The following is a 19,282-nucleotide window of genomic DNA, read 5'->3' on the forward strand; positions in this document are numbered from 1 at the left end:
ATGGAATGATGGTTCCAGTCTTGAAGAGCTATCATAAGGTAAGCCATTTTGTCCTCCACTTCTGGTGACCACGGTGATAACAGATTCCTCCATTCTAGGGTGGGGGGAGCACATCGGGGAGTCTGGGGAATTTGGTCTTCAGAAGAACAGTTGTTACACATCAATCTGTTGGAATTGTGGGCGATATGTCTGGCTCTCAAGGCCTTCCTCCCTTCCATTTGCATCAGTCAGTGCAGGTCTTAACAGACAATACTACTGGATTGTGGTTCATAAACAAACAGGGAGGTGCAGGGTTGTAGCTTCTCTGCAGAGAGGATTTATGACTCTAGTCTTGGGCGCAGGGCCATCAGATTTGCATTGTAGCAAATCACTTGGCCGGAGTTCTGACTGTATGTGAGGACAGTCTCAGCTGGCATTTTTCAGCAGTTCACGAGTGGCGTCTTCATCCAGAGGTGGTGCTACACACATCTTCTGGCTGCGGGGGACACCTCAAATAGACCTCTTTGCAACTCACAAGAATGCTCACTGACAGTTATTCTTCAGCCTCCAATATCCAATGCAGGGAGCATTTGGGGATGTGTTTCAATTGGACTGGGGCTCCCAGGTGCTATACCCTTTTCCCTCCATACCCTTGACTCCTCGAGTTCTGAGGAAGATTCGCCAAGACTGCGCCCACGTCTTAATAGTCCTGTGTTGACCAAGAAGGGTGTGGTACACAGATCTACTTCATTTCTCACTGTGCCCTCTGTCTCCATCACAGTAAAGACCTCCTCTTGCAGGGGAAAGTTCTACACCCCACCTCCAAAGCCTGCACCTACATGCCTGGAGATTGAATGGGGAAACTTGAGTTCTTTTTCTTCCCCCTGATGTGGGGGGGGGATTCAATGTCAATGTATGCCACCAACACTGTCAGCAAGTTAGTGTACGCTAACCATTGGACTAAGTGTGTAAAGTGGTGCAAGGAAAAAACTATTGGCCTCCTTAAAGACTTCTTTGTTGGACATTTTCTGATTTGCATTTTCCCTGGCACAGCAAGGTTGTGCAGTTGCAACATTTAAGGAATATTTGTGTGCCCTTTTGGCTTTCCTTTGTCTACCTGTCCAACCTTCCCTGTTTAAGTCCCCGTTAGTGCTATGGTTTATTGAGGGGCTTACGAATAGGTACCCTCCCACTCCATTTGTCATGCCGTAGTGGGATCTTAATTTGGTACTGACTTACCTTATGGGTACTCTGTTTGAACCCTTACATAATTGTCCATGAAGACTTCCCGTTTACAATTCTGTTTCTGTTTTAGTGAGTTAAAGGTGTTAAGTATGTGTAAGGAAATGCCTCCTTGGCATGGTTGCCCCCTGACTTTTTGCCTTTGCTGATGCTATGTTTACAATTGAAAGTGTGCTGAGGCCTGCTAACCAGGCCCCAGCACCAGTGTTCTTTCCCTAACCTGTACTTTTGTATCCACAATTGGCAGACCCTGGCATCCAGATAAGTCCCTTGTAACTGGTACTTCTAGTACCAAGGGCCCTGATGCCAAGGAAGGTCTCTAAGGGCTGCAGCATGTCTTATGCCACCCTGGAGACCTCTCACTCAGCACAGACACACTGCTTGCCAGCTTGTGTGTGCTAGTGAGGACAAAACGAGTAAGTCGACATGGCACTCCCCTCAGGGTGCCATGCCAGCCTCTCACTGCCTATGCAGTATAGGTAAGACACCCCTCTAGCAGGCCTTACAGCCCTAAGGCAGGGTGCACTATACCATAGGTGAGGGTACCAGTGGATGAGCATGGTACCCCTACAGTGTCTAAACAAAAACCTTAGACATTGTAAGTGCAGGGTAGCCATAAGAGTATATGGTCTGGGAGTTTGTCAAACACGAACTCCACAGCACCATAATGGCTACACTGAAAACTGGGAAGTTTGGTATCAAACTTCTCAGCACAATAAATGCACACTGATGCCAGTGTACATTTTATTGTAAGATACACCCCAGAGGGCACCTTCGAGGTGCCCCCTGAAACTTAACCGACTATCTGTGTAGGCTGACTAGTTTTAGCAGCCTGCCACAAACCGAGACATGTTGCTGGCCCCATGGGGAGAGTGCCTTTGTCACTCTGAGGCCAGTAACAAAGCCTGCACTGGGTGGAGATGCTAACACCTCCCCCAGGCAGGAATTGTCACACCTGGCGGTGAGCCTCAAAGGCTCACCTCCTTTGTGCCAACCCAGCAGGACACTCCAGCTAGTGGAGTTGCCCGCCCCCTCCGGCCAGGCCCCACTTTTGGCGGCAAGGCCGGAGAAAATAATGAGAAAAACAAGGAGGAGTCACTGGCCAGTCAGGACAGCCCCTAAGGTGTCCTGAGCTGAAGTGACTCTAACTTTTAGAAATCCTCCATCTTGCAGATGGAGGATTCCCCCAATAGGGTTAGGATTGTGACCCCCTCCCCTTGGGAGGAGGCACAAAGAGGGTGTACCCACCCTCAGGGCTAGTAGCCATTGGCTACTAACCCCCCAGACCTAAACACGCCCTTAAATTTAGTATTTAAGGGCTACCCTGAACCCTAGAAAATTAGATTCCTGCAACTACAAGAAGAAGGACTGCCTAGCTGAAAACCCCTGCAGCGGAAGACCAGAAGACGACAACTGCCTTGGCTCCAGAAACTCACCGGCCTGTCTCCTGCCTTCCAAAGATCCTGCTCCAGCGACGCCTTCCAAAGGGACCAGCGACCTCGACATCCTCTGAGGACTGCCCCTGCTTCAAAAAGACAAGAAACTCCCGAGGACAGCGGACCTGCTCCAAGAAAAGCTGCAACTTTGTTTCCAGCAGCTTTAAAGATCCCTGCAAGCTCCCCGCAAGAAGCGTGAGACTTGCAACACTGCACCCGGCGACCCCGACTCGGCTGGTGGAGATCCAACACCTCAGGAGGGACCCCAGGACTACTCTGATACTGTGAGTACCAAAACCTGTCCCCCCTGAGCCCCCACAGCGCCGCCTGCAGAGGGAATCCCGAGGCTTCCCCTGACCGCGACTCTTTGAATCCTAAGTCCCGACGCCTGGGAGAGACCCTGCACCCGCAGCCCCCAGGACCTGAAGGACCGGACTTTCACTGGAGAAGTGACCCCCAGGAGTCCCTCTCCCTTGCCCAAGTGGAGGTTTCCCCGAGGAACCCCCCCCTTTCCTGCCTGCAGCGCTGAAGAGATCCCGAGATCTCTCATAGACTAACATTGCGAACCCGACGCTTGTTTCTACACTGCACCCGGCCGCCCCCGCGCCGCTGAGGGTGAAATTTCTGTGTGGGCTTGTGTCCCCCCCGGTGCCCTACAAAACCCCCCTGGTCTGCCCTCCGAAGACGCGGGTACTTACCTGCAAGCAGACCGGAACCGGGGCACCCCCTTCTCTCCATTCTAGCCTATGTGTTTTGGGCACCACTTTGAACTCTGCATCTGACCGGCCCTGAGCTGCTGGTGTGGTGACTTTGGGGTTGCTCTGAACCCCCAACGGTGGGCTACCTTGGACCAAGAACTAAGCCCTGTAAGTGTCTTACTTACCTGGTTAACCTAACAAATACTTACCTCCCCTAGGAACTGTGAAAATTGCACTAAGTGTCCACTTTTAAAACAGCTATTTGTGAATAACTCGAAAAGTATACATGCAATTTTGATGATTCGAAGTTCCTAAAGTACTTACCTGCAATACCTTTCGAATGAGATATTACATGTAGAATTTGAACCTGTGGTTCTTAAAATAAACTAAGAAAAGATATTTTTCTATATAAAAACCTATTGGCTGGATTTGTCTCTGAGTGTGTGTACCTCATTTATTGTCTATGTGTATGTACAACAAATGCTTAACACTACTCCTTGGATAAGCCTACTGCTCGACCACTCTACCACAAAATAGAGCATTAGTATTATCTATTTTTACCACTATTTTACCTCTAAGGGGAACCCTTGGACTCTGTGCATGCTATTCCTTACTTTGAAATAGCACATACAGAGCCAACTTCCTACAGTATGAAACACCCTTAACGACTTTCTAAGCAGATAAGTTGGTAATGAGTACCATGGCTGCGTTCCTGCCAAAAGTAGTGACTCTTCGACTTGGGCCATTCTAGCACCTTTCCTACATTCTAACCTCCTCCCCATCTTTCCAAGGAGGAGGAAAGGCTTTATCACTTGGACCCTAAAAGGGCTGTGAGCGTCTATATTGACAGGATATGTGATCTCTGGCTGGACGATCAATTGTTTGTCGGCTACATTAGCAAGATGAAAGGAAAGTCTGTGAATGAGAGGACATTGTCCAGGTGGATCATCCTGTACATAGAGATCTGCTATGCCATGGTGAATAAAGAGCCTCCTGAAGTTATTAGAGCTGGTCCCACTCAAGCTCAGTCTTCCACTTTCTCCTTGGCTAGGCGTGTACCAGAAGTAGACATCTGTAAAGAGGCAATTTGGGCCTCCCTTTGCACTATTGCTTAGATTCTGAGGTGAGGAGGGATATAATTTTGCTCTGTCTGTATTGCAGGATTTTTTGGTATAAGCAGACAGGCACCCACCTCCAAATGCGGGACTGCTTGGGGATTCTATTAAAAAGGCGAGGAATCCAAAGGTAGATGTATCCATCACAAGAACAAGTTACTTTACTCCGTTTATGCTTTTTCTGATGGATACAGTATCTAGGTGTGGATTCCTCACTGACATACCTGCCTCCCGTTGCTTGTCTGCATATGCTTAAAAGGAAAATGTATGTTCGATGGCATCTGTCGCTGTAGATACACATGTTGTGCATAGCCCGCCATCTGGTGTTGGGTCGGAGTGTTACAAGTTGTTTTTCTTCGAAGAAGTCTTTCGAGTCACGGGACCGAGTGACTCCTCCTTTTGTCTCCATTGCGCATGGGCGTCGACTCCATCTTCGATTGTTTTCTTTCCGCCATCGGGTTCGGACGTGTTCCTGTTGCTCCGAGTTTCGGAACGGAAAGTTAGCTAACTATCGGAAGATTACGTCAGTATTGTTGCGTTCGGGATCGGCTTAGTTAGAATCGACACCGCATCGAAGTTTGAAGAGCTCCGGTGCCCTTCGGGGTAGCTTTCGATCCCCCGTCGGGGCCTGGTCGGCCCGACCGCGTGTCAGACAACGCAGATGGAACGGACCCCGTTTCGTTTCTGTCCCAAATGCCACAACAAATACCCGTATTCAGACCAACATTTGGTCTGTAACCTGTGCCTGTCGCCTGAGCACAGTGAAGAGACTTGCGAGGCCTGTCGTGCGTTCCGGTCCCGAAAGACACTCCGTGACCGTCGAGCCAGAAGACTTCAGATGGCGTCCACGCCGACAGCACACCGAGAGTTCGAGGAACAAGAGGAGGAAGAAACCTTCTCGATCCACGAATCGGACTCCGAGGAATTCGACGATCAAAGAACTGTGAGTAAGACGTCGAAGGCAACACACAAGAAAAGTGACAAGGCCCAGAGGACGCCACTGCCACCAGGCCATGGCTCGACCCATAAATTCGGTGACCGACCGTCGGCACCGAAAAAGGCCGAAACAGTGCCGAGATCGTCCGACTCCGGTCGAGACACCGGCACGCAGCCTGCTCGGGACCGAGACAGTGCTGCTGAAAAAGATCGACGCCGAGATAGCGGTGCCGAAACGGCTCGACGCCGAGACAGTGGCACCGAGGAAGATCGACGCCGAGAGGTTTCGACTCCAAAAAAGAAAAAAGTCACCTCGGAGCCGAAAAAGAGTACAGACAGGGTTTCGGTGCCAAAACGAGCCGCAACCGACCCAGTTACCGGTTCCTATTCAGAGGAGCAAGCACTGTCCTCTCAGATGCGAAAGCATAGATTTGAGGAAGAGTTGCAATCCACCGAAGTGGACCATACGCAGAAACGTATTTTCATACAGGAAGGAACAGGGAAAATAAGCACCCCTCCCCCAATTAGGAGAAAAAGGAGACTGGAGTTTCAAACAGACCAAGCACCACAAACAAAAATGGTGAAAAAGGTAACTCCGCCACCCTCTCCTCCACCTGTAACTAACGTTTCACCAGCACAAACTCCATCACATTCCCCGGCTCACACCACCGCGAGCCAAGGTGACCAGGACCAAGACGCTTGGGGCTTATACGACGCCCCAGTGTCGGACAACAGTCCAGAGGCGTATCCCACAAAGCCCTCACCACCAGAAGACAGCACGGCTTATTCACAAGTGGTGGCTAGAGCGGCAGAGTTCCACAACGTAAACCTCCACTCAGAACCAGTCGAGGATGACTTCTTATTCAACACCCTCTCCTCAACCCACAGCTCCTACCAAAGCTTGCCTATGCTCCCAGGAATGCTTCGGCACGCAAAGGAAATCTTCAAGGAGCCGGTCAAGAGTAGGGCAATAACACCAAGGGTGGAAAAGAAATATAAAGCACCTCCCACAGACCCTGTTTTCATCACCACACAGCTGCCACCAGATTCCGTCGTAGTAGGAGCAGCTCGCAAGAGAGCCAACTCCCACACATCTGGGGATGCACCACCCCCAGATAAAGAGAGCCGCAGGTTCGATGCAGCCGGAAAGAGAGTCGCAGCACAGGCTGCAAACCAGTGGCGCATCGCTAACTCCCAAGCACTACTTGCGCGCTATGACAGAGCCCATTGGGACGAGATGCAACACCTCATTGAGCATCTACCTAAGGAACTACAAAAGAGGGCGAAGCAGGTGGTTGAGGAAGGACAGAACATATCTAATAATCAGATACGCTCCTCTATGGACGCAGCGGACACAGCTGCGAGAACAATTAACACATCTGTGACTATAAGAAGGCACGCATGGCTACGAACGTCTGGTTTTAAACCAGAGATACAGCAGGCAGTGCTCAATATGCCGTTCAATGAAAAACAACTGTTCGGACCAGAGGTGGACACGGCAATTGAGAAACTGAAAAAGGACACTGACACTGCTAAAGCCATGGGTGCACTCTACTCCCCGCAGAGCAGAGGCACTTACAGCACCTTCCGCAAGACAACCTTTAGAGGGGGGTTTCGGGGTCAGGCCACACAAGCCAGCACCTCACAGACAACACCGTCCAGCTACCAGGGACAGTACCAGAGGGGAGGCTTTCGGGGCCAATACAGAGGACAATTCCCTAGGAATAGGGGAAAATTTCAAAGCCCCAAAACCCCTACAACCAAGCAGTGACTCACATGTCACTCATCCCCTCCACACAACACCAGTGGGGGGAAGAATAGGTCAGTATTACCAAGCATGGGAGGAAATAACTACAGACACTTGGGTCTTAGCAATTATCCAACATGGTTATTGCATAGAATTTCTACAAATCCCTCCAAACATACCACCAAAAGCACAGAATTTATCAAAACAACATTCAGACCTTCTGGAAACAGAAGTTCAAGCATTATTGCAAAAGAACGCAATATAACTAGTACCAGAAACACAAATAAACACAGGAGTTTATTCACTGTACTTCCTAATACCAAAAAAGGACAAAACACTGAGACCAATCCTAGACCTCAGAACACTAAACACCTACATCAAATCAGAACACTTTCACATGGTCACGCTACAAGAGGTGTTACCATTGCTAAAACAACAGGACTACATGACAACCTTAGATCTCAAAGACGCGTATTTCCACATACCAATACATCAGTCGCAAAGGAAATACCTCAGGTTTGTATTCAAAGGAATACATTACCAATTCAAAGTATTGCCGTTTGGTTTAACAACCGCGCCAAGAGTCTTTACAAAATGTCTAGCAGTAGTGGCTGCACACATCAGAAGGCAGCAGATACACGTATTCCCGTATCTAGACGACTGGCTAATCAAGACCAACTCACTGACAAAGTGCTCACACCACACAAATCAGGTCATACAAACCCTCTACAAACTCGGTTTCACCATCAACTATGCAAAATCACACATTCTGCCGTGCAAAGTACAACAATACCTAGGAGCCATAATAGACACAACAAAAGGATTAGCCACTCCAAGTCCACAGAGAATTCAAAATTTCAACAAGATCATACAACGCATGTATCCAACACAAAGAATACAAGCAAAAATGATATTACAACTCCTAGGCATGATGTCCTCATGCATAGCCATTGTCCCAAACGCAAGACTGCACATGAGGCCCTTACAACAGTGCCTAGCATCACAATGGTCACAAGCACAGGGTCACCTTCTAGATCTGGTGTTGATAGACCGCCAAACATACCTCTCGCTTCTATGGTGGAACAGTATAAATTTAAACAAAGGGCGGCCTTTCCAAGACCCAGTGCCACAATACGTAATAACGACAGATGCTTCCATGACTGGGTGGGGAGCACACCTCGATCAACACAGCATAAAAGGACAATGGGACGTACATCAAACAAAACTGCACATAAATCACCTGGAACTGCTAGCAGTTTTTCAAGCACTAAAAGTATTCCAACCAATCATAACTTACAAGTACATTCTTGTCAAAACAGACAACATGACAACAATGTATTATCTAAACAAACAGAGGGGGACACACTCACCGCAGCTGAGCCTTCTAGCACAAAAGATATGGCGCTGGGCAATTCACAACCACGTTCGCCTAATAGCACAGTTTATTCCGGGGATCCAGAATCAACTTGCAGACCATCTCTCTCGAGATCACTAACAGGTCCACGAATGGGAAATTCACCCCCAAATTCTAAACACTTACTTCAAACTTTGGGGAACACCTCAAATAGACTTATTTGCAACAAAGGAGAACGCAAAATGCCAAAACTTCGCATCCAGATACCCACACAGGCAGTCTCAAGGCAATGCCCTATGGATGAACTGGTCAGGGATATTTGCGTACGTTTTTCCCCCCCTCTCCCTCTCCTTCCATATCTAGTAAACAAATTGAGTCAAAACAAACTCAAACTCATACTGATAGCACCAACATGGGCAAGGCAACCTTGGTACACAACACTGCTAGACTTATCAGTAGTACCCCACGTCAAGTTGCCCAACAGGCCAGATCTGTTAACACAACACAAACAACAGATCAGGCATCCAAACCCAGCATCGCTGAATCTAGCAATCTGGCTCCTGAAATCCTAGAATTCGGACACTTAAACCTCACACAAGAATGTATGGAAGTCATAAAGCAAGCTAGAAGACCATCCACTAGACACTGCTATGCAAGCAAATGGAAAAGGTTTGTTTGCTACTGCCATCAGAATCAAATTCAACCATTACACGCATCTCCAAAGGATGTAGTGGGCTACTTGCTACACTAACAAAAATCGAACCTGGCCTTCTCTTCCATTAAAATACACCTCGCAGCAATATCTGCATACCTGCAGATTACCCATTCAACTTCACTATTTAGGATACCTGTCATTAAAGCATTTATGGAAGGCCTCAAAAGAATTATACCACCAAGGACACTACCCGTTCCTTCATGGAACCTCAACATCGTCTTAACAAGACTCATGGGTCCACCCTTTGAACCTATGCATTCTTGCGAAATACAATTCCTAACCTGGAAAGTTGCATTTCTCTTCGCCATCACATCTCTAAGAAGAGTAAGTGAAATTCAGGCGTTTACAATACAAGAACCTTTTATCCAACTACACAAAAATAAGGTAGTCCTAAGGACTAATCCTAAATTTTTACCGAAGGTTATTTCACCATTCCACCTAAATCAAACGGTAGAACTACCAGTATTCTTCCCACAGCCAGATTCCGTAGCTGAGAGGGCACTGCATACATTAGATGTCAAAAGAGCATTAATGTACTACATTGACAGAACAAAGAACATCAGAAAAACTAAACAGCTATTTATTGCATTCCAAAAACCTCATGCAGGAAACCCAATATCAAAACAAGGTATAGCCAGATGGATAGTTAAGTGCATCCAAATCTGCTACCTTAAAGCAAAACGACAGCTGCCCATTACACCAAGGGCACACTCAACCAGAAAGAAAGGTGCCACCATGGCCTTTCTAGGAAATATTCCAATGCACAAAATATGTAAGGCAGCCACATGGTCTACGCCTCACACGTTCACCAAGCACTACTGTGTAGACGTGCTATCCGCACAACAAGCCACAGTAGGTCAAGCCGTGTTAAGAACCTTATTTCAAACTACTTCCACTCCTACAGGCTGAGCCACCGCTTTTGGGGAGATAACTGCTTACTAGTCTATGCACAACATGTGTATCTACAGCGACAGATGCCATCGAACTGAAAATGTCACTTACCCAGTGTACATCTGTTCGTGGCATCAGTCGCTGAAGATTCACATGTGCCCACCCGCCTCCCCGGGAGCCTGTAGCAGTTCGGAAGTTAGCTTAAGCTTTGTACATTTGTAAAAATATTATTTAAACCTTAAATAGGTACATACTTAGTCACTCCATTGCATGGGCACTATTACTACAACACAACTCCTACCTCACCCTCTGCGGGGAAAACAATCGAAGATGGAGTCGACGCCCATGCGCAATGGAGACAAAAGGAGGAGTCACTCGGTCCCGTGACTCGAAAGACTTCTTCGAAGAAAAACAACTTGTAACACTCCGACCCAACACCAGATGGCGGGCTATGCACAACATGTGAATCTTCAGCGACTGATGCCACGAACAGATGTACACTGGGTAAGTGACATTTTCATTGTCTATTGATTATGCATTTGTCTAATTCATGGACATAATTGTGTATAGATGTGATTTGCAACATATTATTGTATTTGTGATGTTGGTTTCACCCGTTTGCCTCCAAGGCACGAAAAAAGTGGGTGAAAACTAACATCAGCACGCTGACGAGGGCTTCTCATGGCTCTCAAGACGTCAGATGGAGTCGCATGCTGAGCCGTGACATTGACGTCCTCGTCTAGGTGCAGAGCTATTAAGAAAAGTTTCTGTGAAATGCTGGCGCATTGGGATATTCACAAGGTGAGGAATCCACATGTAGATACTGTATCCAACAGAAAAAGTATTACCAAAGGTAAGTAACGTGTTGTTCTTTCTTGACTGTGGACATAGACTTAAAAAGTATTGACTCTGAAATACGATTTTTTTTTTTCTTGGCGCTGAGGTCTGTAAGCACAGTATATAGTAGTAGTAGTAGTATAAAATCTTAATTCGTTTATGAAACCATGAAAGCACACAAAACAAACTTAGGATTTACAATACAACAATTTTGTTGCAGAAAGACAGAGCCACATTAAAATTCATGCCGCCAGTTTTTTGATAAGCTCCCCGCAAGATAAAATTACACTAGTGCAATAAGATATTGGAATAACAATTGACCAATATAATATGATGTGTTAGAGCAAATAAAAATGCAAACAGACCCAATGTGCATAGGTGTAGAAGGCCCACAGCCCTGAATATTGCCTGATGGAACCTGTCAGAACAATATTAGTATAGACACTTCTAGCACCAAAAACGAAGCCCCAAAATACCACAGATGACAGCTGTACAAAACACGACATAACATTGCAATATTCTGCCACCAGGGAATGATCTTTGCACCGAATCAGCAGTGGGGCAGATGCTCATGGTAGTTACTTCCAGGGGACACGACTAATACTTGATGGTTTTTCTTATTTCCCAACAGATATGGGCAGCCTGAGAGCGGCTGAGGTAAACCTGTAAACTGTGTGTGATACCAGTTCAGTTTGTAAATGCTGGAGATACAACAACGATGGTCTACATAGCATGATGTTGAGGGTTCTGAGCAGAGGGACCAATACCATTTTCCTTGGAGCCTTACATAGGTCACAGAAAAAGAAAAAAAATACAGCTATGGCGGTGGTGTTTTTCCATCACAAGGGCAGGGTGTGAGATCTTAATCACAATAAGCATGTGGTGGATAGACAACTAACAGAGGGGCCATATTCAGATGGAATCTTACTAACTAATACCTGGGTGTGCTGGGGATAATAAGCAGGTGTAGGTTTCTATGCTGACAGTCGTCCTTAATGGAACATAGACTTCGACCTGCCTTTTACCACTTTTGTGGACCTCTCTGTTGTTTGCCATAAAGGCTAACAGTTCCTTTTTGACATGTGCTTTTGAGTGCATCATAAGGGTCTGAGGATTGTAATGTAATCAGGGCAGCCAAATTAATACAACTGCGACTTTACATACTGTGGCCACTGTATGTGGTGTGCCTTATCTAGGGCCAAACAATCCGTGATAACTGCCTTAAGTATGGTTTCTAGACGGCGCCAGATGTAGATCAATAGTAATATTGGGGCTATCTTGTTTGTGTCCTCCAGGTATTTTAAATCCAGCTCCTCTTGGAAAATACTGGCTGGGACACTTTAAGCTAGCTGCAAATGTTTACACAAAAAACAGTTTTTGCCAGTCTCTAAAGATGTCTGGTCACAGTATCACCAGACGCCAGTCCCATAAGAGGCAGTCAAAATGCATCTGGACTTGTAATTGGGGAGTATTTCCTCGCGGGGTGACAAACCCATTTTTTTCCACAAACTTAAATATCGTTGCCCTGTTCTGCTTAAAATTTGTGCGTCTCACTTTTATGAGGTGTTTTCAGATGCAGTTGATAACAAAAGGGATCCCAAGATAAGGGAAGGTTTGTACTGTCTGTATTTTAATTCCACTAAGCTGAAATGGCTTCACCTTGCTCTTAGGGCAGCCACATATCATGGTATATGATTTGGACTTATTTTTATGTAGTCCCAGACTGTCCTTAAAGCCCGATAAAGCTGTCCAACAGTCTCTCCAGACCGACGGTGGTCCTAGACTAAGGGGGTTATTCCAACTTTGGAGGAGGTGGTAATCCGTCCCAAATGTGACGGATTTACCACCAGCCGTATTACGAGTTCCATAGGATATAATGGACTCGTAATACGGCTGGTGGTATATCCGTCACTTTTGGGACGGATTACCACTTCCTCCAAAGTTGGAATAACCCCCTAAGTACACAGTCATCGGCATACATGAGAACAGGCAGACATTTAGTGCCAGCCATAGGGGGATCGCAAACCACTTCTAACAGAGTGGTGTCCAGGTCGTTGATATAAAGACTAGACAGAAACGGGGGTAGTGCACCTCCCTACCTTACGCCCAGACCAATCTTGATGGGGGGTGTGCATTCTCCATTGGGACCTTATCTTACATAGCCCACCACATCCTCATGTGGTCTAGATAATGTTTGCATTATCCTAGTGTCAGCACCCACAGCCAGCATTTTAGACCAAATTCTACCTCTGTCAACAATGTCAAAGGCCTGGACTAAGGTCTATAAATGCAAGATGTAGGCACCCATGTTTGATCTGGATGTACTTGCTGATCAAGAGGTGAAGTTTAATATACTGGTCTATAGTCCCTAGGCCTTGCCTGAACCCATGATGTACTGGTGTTAGGATGCCATCCTCCTGCACCCAGGTCTCAAGACGGTCTAGCAGGTTCCTGCTCATCACCTTTACTGTAGATTTAAGGAGTGCTATAGGGAGGTAGCAACAAAGGTCCCCTCTGTCCCCCTTTTTAAAGATAGGGGCTATGACAGCCTTAGCCAACGACTTGGGTGGGCCACAAATAATGACACAGTTCCGGACATTAATTAAAAGGTGTGCCAATAGGTCCATATTGTTTATAAAGAGATCACTAGGGAGTCCATCAGCTTCCATTGACTTTATTACCAATATATACTCTTGCAAGGAGATCTACAGTTGTTCACTGCCCCCAGGAATGGTAGAGAAATCCACTACGCTATTATCTACAGAAATGGGGAGTTTGGGTTTAATTACTTTTGTGAAGTGTGCCACCCATAGAGAGGGCTGAATAGAAACGTGGGTGGTGGTGTTCTGTCCACCAGTGAAGTAGGTCGAATTCACCTCTTTCCAAAACAGAAGCGTCATTACAGTAGCTCTTTAGAGTTGTTCCTGTGCCTTCATATTGATATTTTCCTTCTTTGCTCTAGATACTGTTTTGTCATTGTGTCTGTAGGGTTGTACCTCCTCAGGGTCCCCTAGGTGTTTTCTTTGGGGTGGTTTTTAAAATGCTGTGTGCTTCTGAGTAGGTTTTATCAAACCACTTCTTTTGTCTAGGCACATGAGATGAGATGGGGGCTTTCAACAGTTCCTAGACAGGATGACAAAGGCCCACATACACGTCCAGAGTGAATGTTGGGTTGGTATCACTGTCAAGACACCCCATGAAGTGCTCAATATTGTCGTGCACCAGGCAGCCTACCATTAGTCCTGGGTCTGTCAGTCCAGTTACGACAAAAACCCTTGTTTTTTATATAATTTGATGGAGGATTAATGAATGTGTTTTGTAACAGCATGAAATTCAGCAAGCTACAGTTCTGTGTGGTTCAGTACAGCAGCTATGTGATAAACCAGCAAAGAACATGCAGAATGACAAGCAAAAGGATTAAGAAATGGTTGGCTCAGATATCTTTGACTTAAACATATGAAACAGGCAAGGCTGGATACGGTTGATTCAGAAGTAAGCTCCTGGGCTGTGAAAAGATATTTATTGTTTTGGCTGCCTGGATTTACACCTGATAGGTATAACAATTGTTTGATGTGGCTTTGAATTGTAAAAAGCTGTCTTAAGACAAACATGGCCATATTTCGTTGAAATTCAGTAAATTGAGGCATTCGGCTTACTTTTAAGAATCAATTTTTTTTTATTGAGTTTCAAATGCCAGGATACAGTGGTAAGCAACTATAATTGTAACACACTGAATGAAAGGTAGGTAAAACATATGCCTGCTCCACTGCCATTAATAAAGAGTAACAACACACCAAAACAACAGCCCCTAACCCAAATAGCCCTCTCCCATCGGTAGCTTGGCAAGTCCTATGTGGAGCCCTCCATCTGATGCTAAAGCATATTAGTCATCTACAGCACCCTCTGTACCCAGTGCTTGAGTTGTAACATATCAGCTGGGATAATTTTCAGTACTAGAGCACAAAGGCTCTATGTGTTCCAAAGACACGCATTTTAAGAAGGTCACCCAGTCAGTCTCCTACCAATAGGTATTCCTTGAGAAAGCCAAACAGATTTCTTCACACCCTGAGGAGTTCCCACAACCTGTGCCTCCACTCCCCCACCTCCGAATGCCTAGTTTTGCATAAATATCTTTATTTCTTTGCCTCTCTGCACATAGCTCTAGTGATATTTGCCTGCAGGGAGTGAAGGAGAATGGTATGCTTGTTGGGAGACCCAGCAAGGTGTACATCAGAAATTTAGGGATGACAACACCAGACCTCATCACTGGCAACAAGAACTGTAGACCAAAAAGTATGAAGTTTGGGGCTTTGTAGAAGAGGTGACCTAGTGACACTGTCTCTGCACCCATGCCAACACGTGTCTGACATGCTTAAGTCCCATGTGTAAACCTTCGTCAGTGCTGCATGACTTTAATCGTGACGTCCCTCCCTTTGGTATTTCAGACTATATTGTTTGCACAGGTTGAATGTTGGCCCACACCTCATTAGAAATCTTTATGTTCAGAGTTGGTTCCTATCTTTTCTGCCCAGAGTATTGTGCCTGTTTCGTTGCGGGAATTGTCATGTTGTAGTGGTCAGATGTAAATCGCCTTACACCAGTCTTTGTACATAGGCATGTTTCATATTTATTAAGGTGCTTAAACAGTGCTTCACTGAAATGCCATATAAGAGTAGCACACAGAACTTTACTCAGTTGTAATCCTATAAAAAGAAAAAAGAAAGTTAAAAGCTATTCTAAGTCTCAGCCCTGTTCCATGTTAAAGATACATCTTTATAATCGTTGTACGGCAAACTCCCTGGTATTAGTGTATCAGTCACAGAGATGCTGGGAAATGAGTTACCCTAAATGCACACTGAAAAAATGGCAGTTGACCTGACAATTTCAGACCAAACCTCTAGCTTCTAAAATCATGACCCCTGAACCTTAACTTGCCACACATCCATCACTTATTTACAACCTCTTTACACAGTCCTTGAAAGGGTTCAAAGTTCTAAAACTATTAATGCATACTAACCAGCATTTCATCTCAAACCTGTATAACCTTTCAAATGTTTCAGGAGCTGCATTGAATTCCTCATGCCATGCTTGTAGAGACCTTTGAGCCATTTAGTGTGGTTTTGAATTAAAATAGAAAGATAGAGTGCACAAGGAAAACATTACTTTTCATCATTGTGATTTACCTGCTTTGGTTTTTTTTCTTCCTTTACCTGTGTTTCATCAAATGGCATTTTGTGTGGTTTACTGATAGAGAATTATTCTCGGTGTTGTACAGGCATCATCAGGAAAACTTTGTTGGGTACCAGGATGACAACCTTTTCCAGGATGAGATGAGATACCTGCGTTCAACATCTGTGCCTGCACCATATATCTCAGTTACCCCTGATGCATGCCCAAATGTCTTTGAGGAGCCTGAAAGTAATATGAAATCCATGCCACCGAGGTATGTGCTGTTAATGTTAGCAGTTTTTGAAAAAACAGAATCGGAAGTGCCACCTTTGCTTAGTGCAATTCGAATCACCATCTCAAAGTGGTTTGTGGGAAATCCTATAGCTCCCACATGCTGTTATTAGAGCTGTCTTCCAATTTAGTTAAATCTTTTGAGGAAATAATTAGCTTAAAAACTGATATGAAACCTCATAGGATGCTGGACTTATGTGTTTTGAGGTCCTGATCCTATTATTCTGTATTTATTGGTTTGCAGCACTGACTGTATTGCAAAGGATTTCATGCAAAGGAGGCAATGGAGGAGCATTTCCCATTCATCTCTGAATCACTTCCATACTAAGGGAGCATTATCGAGGCTTCATAGTATTAGGTGTGGGCTACTTAACTATTTGCCTCAGCTGATACGTGTCTATCTGCAAATGTTTACCATCTTCCAAGTTAGTTATCTCTTTCATTCCAGCTGTTTTACAGATATCCCAGGTAGGGGACCATGCGGGCTGGGGAACAAAGAGTCCTTTTCTCTTGTAGTGAGGCTTAACATTAATGAAAGCTACAGAGTATAGTTAGTGGTTTGTATGCATGTCCTTCTGTCTGGTTCTACATGCCACTTCCCATGCAGCCAAAATTACTAATTTACTTTTGTTGTCCAGAGAGTTTATGCTAGTTTAACTCTGAAATCAGTAAAAAATCTTTGAAGGAGTTGTGTAAGTAAATCTTTTATAAAATGTAAAGTTCTGATGAGTACTTCTAACTGCAGATTCCTCACCTGTTGAAGAACCCAAGGTGGCAGACTGGATCCGTAAACTTCAAAGCTCTCGAACCTGGTAGGGGATGCTCTCGCATCAGTACTGGAAGTAACGTCCAGCGGCATCACTGAAGCCATATATTGCCCACCCTGAGGAAATGATATCTGTTCCCTTTTTCCATCAAAATTTGTGTTCACCTAAAGGCAAGTGCTAGGGATGTCTCCCCTGATGCATTAGAGTTCTAAGTCCTGTAGGGACTGTGAGGGACCGATGGTCAGGACAGACCTATACTCCATTTGTCTGTGGTGCCTGGGGTCAGATAATGACTTTAAGCTATATGAATCCTGTCCCTTAGTCGCCCTAAACGTTATATAGTGCAGGCCTGCAAAGATAAATGGAACCCCGTTGTTGTTCATGGGCCTGCTAGAGTTGACACTTCTCAAACAACATAAGAAGCATTCGTCCCAATGCAAGTCACCTCCCCCATTCTCTCTCCCCCCCCCCTAAATCCCCTCCCAAGCCGACTCCCTCAGGATCTTCATCCTGGGAGCTGGATTTGTGCTTTTGAAAAACACTGAACCATAGTTGCGTACATATTTTTCCCCCTAAGCATCCTCCAAAGCCAGTGGCCAAACTGTTCCTTCCTGAGAGGCCTAAGGTGTCAGTGCACTCATTCCTAGAGTTTCCAGTTCCTGACTCAGATCCAGCAGTGTTCCTTAATGACATGTTAAGGATTTACCTCAGGGTAGTATACCCATCTGGCAAACTTTCTATCTCTGTGGGTCTTCATGGCATGCCTCTATTTATGCCAACACAAAAGTATTCCCACTTCACCTGTATTGGCATTCTAGAGGATGGTGCACTTGTATCTAATTCATATATGTTCTGCACTAAGAAGTCCCTAAGGAGGGAAACCAAACCCTGGTTATGGTAAGAAGTAAAACCTATTGAAACATATCCAGTGAGAGGATCTGAGATAAGCCTGCAAGGGATCTTACTATGGCATTTAGCTGTATTTGACTATTATTTGGAAGCAGCGTCCTGCGCTTATACTCCTGGATTTTGATAACCATAAGGCTGGTGCAGGCAAGAGAGAACACATCCCTTGATTTTTTAGGAATTAAGATAACTTGTCTTACGCCCTGAAGAAGGTGCTTGGTTATCCATATATCCACTGATCCGTGCATTGGCTTTGATAATTTTTTGAGTCCCATATCTCCCAACACCCCAGCTCCCCTGAGCCAATACAGCCCCACACCCTTTCCCCCTAACCCTCCACCCTACCCTCCAACCCCCTAGCCCCCCACCCTACACCCCTACTCCAGCTGCTACACAAAAGTGACAGAAAAAAGAATAATGGTCTCTGAGTTGGCTCGCAATAAACTGGACTTGTGGGCTGTTTGCCTGAGGTTGTTTGAGTGTGAATAAATGGTGTGTGTGTGTTTATGACGTGGATATAGTTTGTGATGTACAAATAATGTTTTAATATATTTTTTTGTGCTGCAAAGAACCTAGAACAAACTTAACGTTATTATACAACTATGTACTTTATTTGATGAATTTGATATTATGTGATGAGGACTTTGCACTTAGCACTTTGTGTTGGGATTGGATATAAAGATATAAAATGATGTAAATTAAATACATGTATTTATAAATCCGTTGGTTCAGTAGTAACTTGTCTGATTGATTCAGGATCTGAAAAAATACTGTTTGAGTGTGAATACTTCTGTGTTGACTGTCATTTCCCTTGTTTCCCAAACGGAAATAATTTATTTTAGGGGGGTCTTATCAGAATTGGATACCTGTGTTTATGCCCTTTGTAGCAGTACCAGCATTGAATTGTCGACTGCCTATGCCATGCCACCCCACTATTTTTATCTCTAGTCCAGCCCTGTGTAGCGCCGGTTCTGATTCACCCCCTAGGTGACTGACCCCAGCTCCTCTGCCTTCCATGACTCAGACGGCACAGAGTTCTGGGCAGCTGGCCCCTTTAGATTCAAGGCCATCAGATTCTACACAGAACCATAAATTCAAGAGTGAGGCTCAATGACTTCTTGAAGAGGAGGGATACCAGAAAAAGCAACTCTTTCATATGCCTTCTTACTAGGAAAGGGCATGGACTCTCTTGGGGTTTA

The 19,282-nt window shown here is 45.4% G+C and overlaps 1 protein-coding gene across 17 annotated transcripts in view; it reads left to right on the forward strand.

Moving 5' to 3' along the window:
• MYCBP2 (MYC binding protein 2) overlaps window positions 1–19,282 on the forward strand; it is a 1,769,078-nt gene that overhangs the window by 1,307,938 nt on the left and 441,858 nt on the right. For all 17 annotated transcript variants that reach the window (XM_069205243.1, XM_069205245.1, XM_069205247.1 and 14 more), the window contains one exon: window positions 16,226–16,393. In XM_069205243.1, coding sequence (XP_069061344.1) covers window positions 16,226–16,393 — 168 coding nt within the window. The remainder of the gene's footprint in view (window positions 1–16,225; window positions 16,394–19,282) is intronic.

The sequence above is a fragment of the Pleurodeles waltl genome, chromosome 8 (assembly GCF_031143425.1).
Source record: "Pleurodeles waltl isolate 20211129_DDA chromosome 8, aPleWal1.hap1.20221129, whole genome shotgun sequence".
In the NCBI taxonomy this organism is placed as follows: Eukaryota; Metazoa; Chordata; class Amphibia; order Caudata; family Salamandridae; genus Pleurodeles; species Pleurodeles waltl.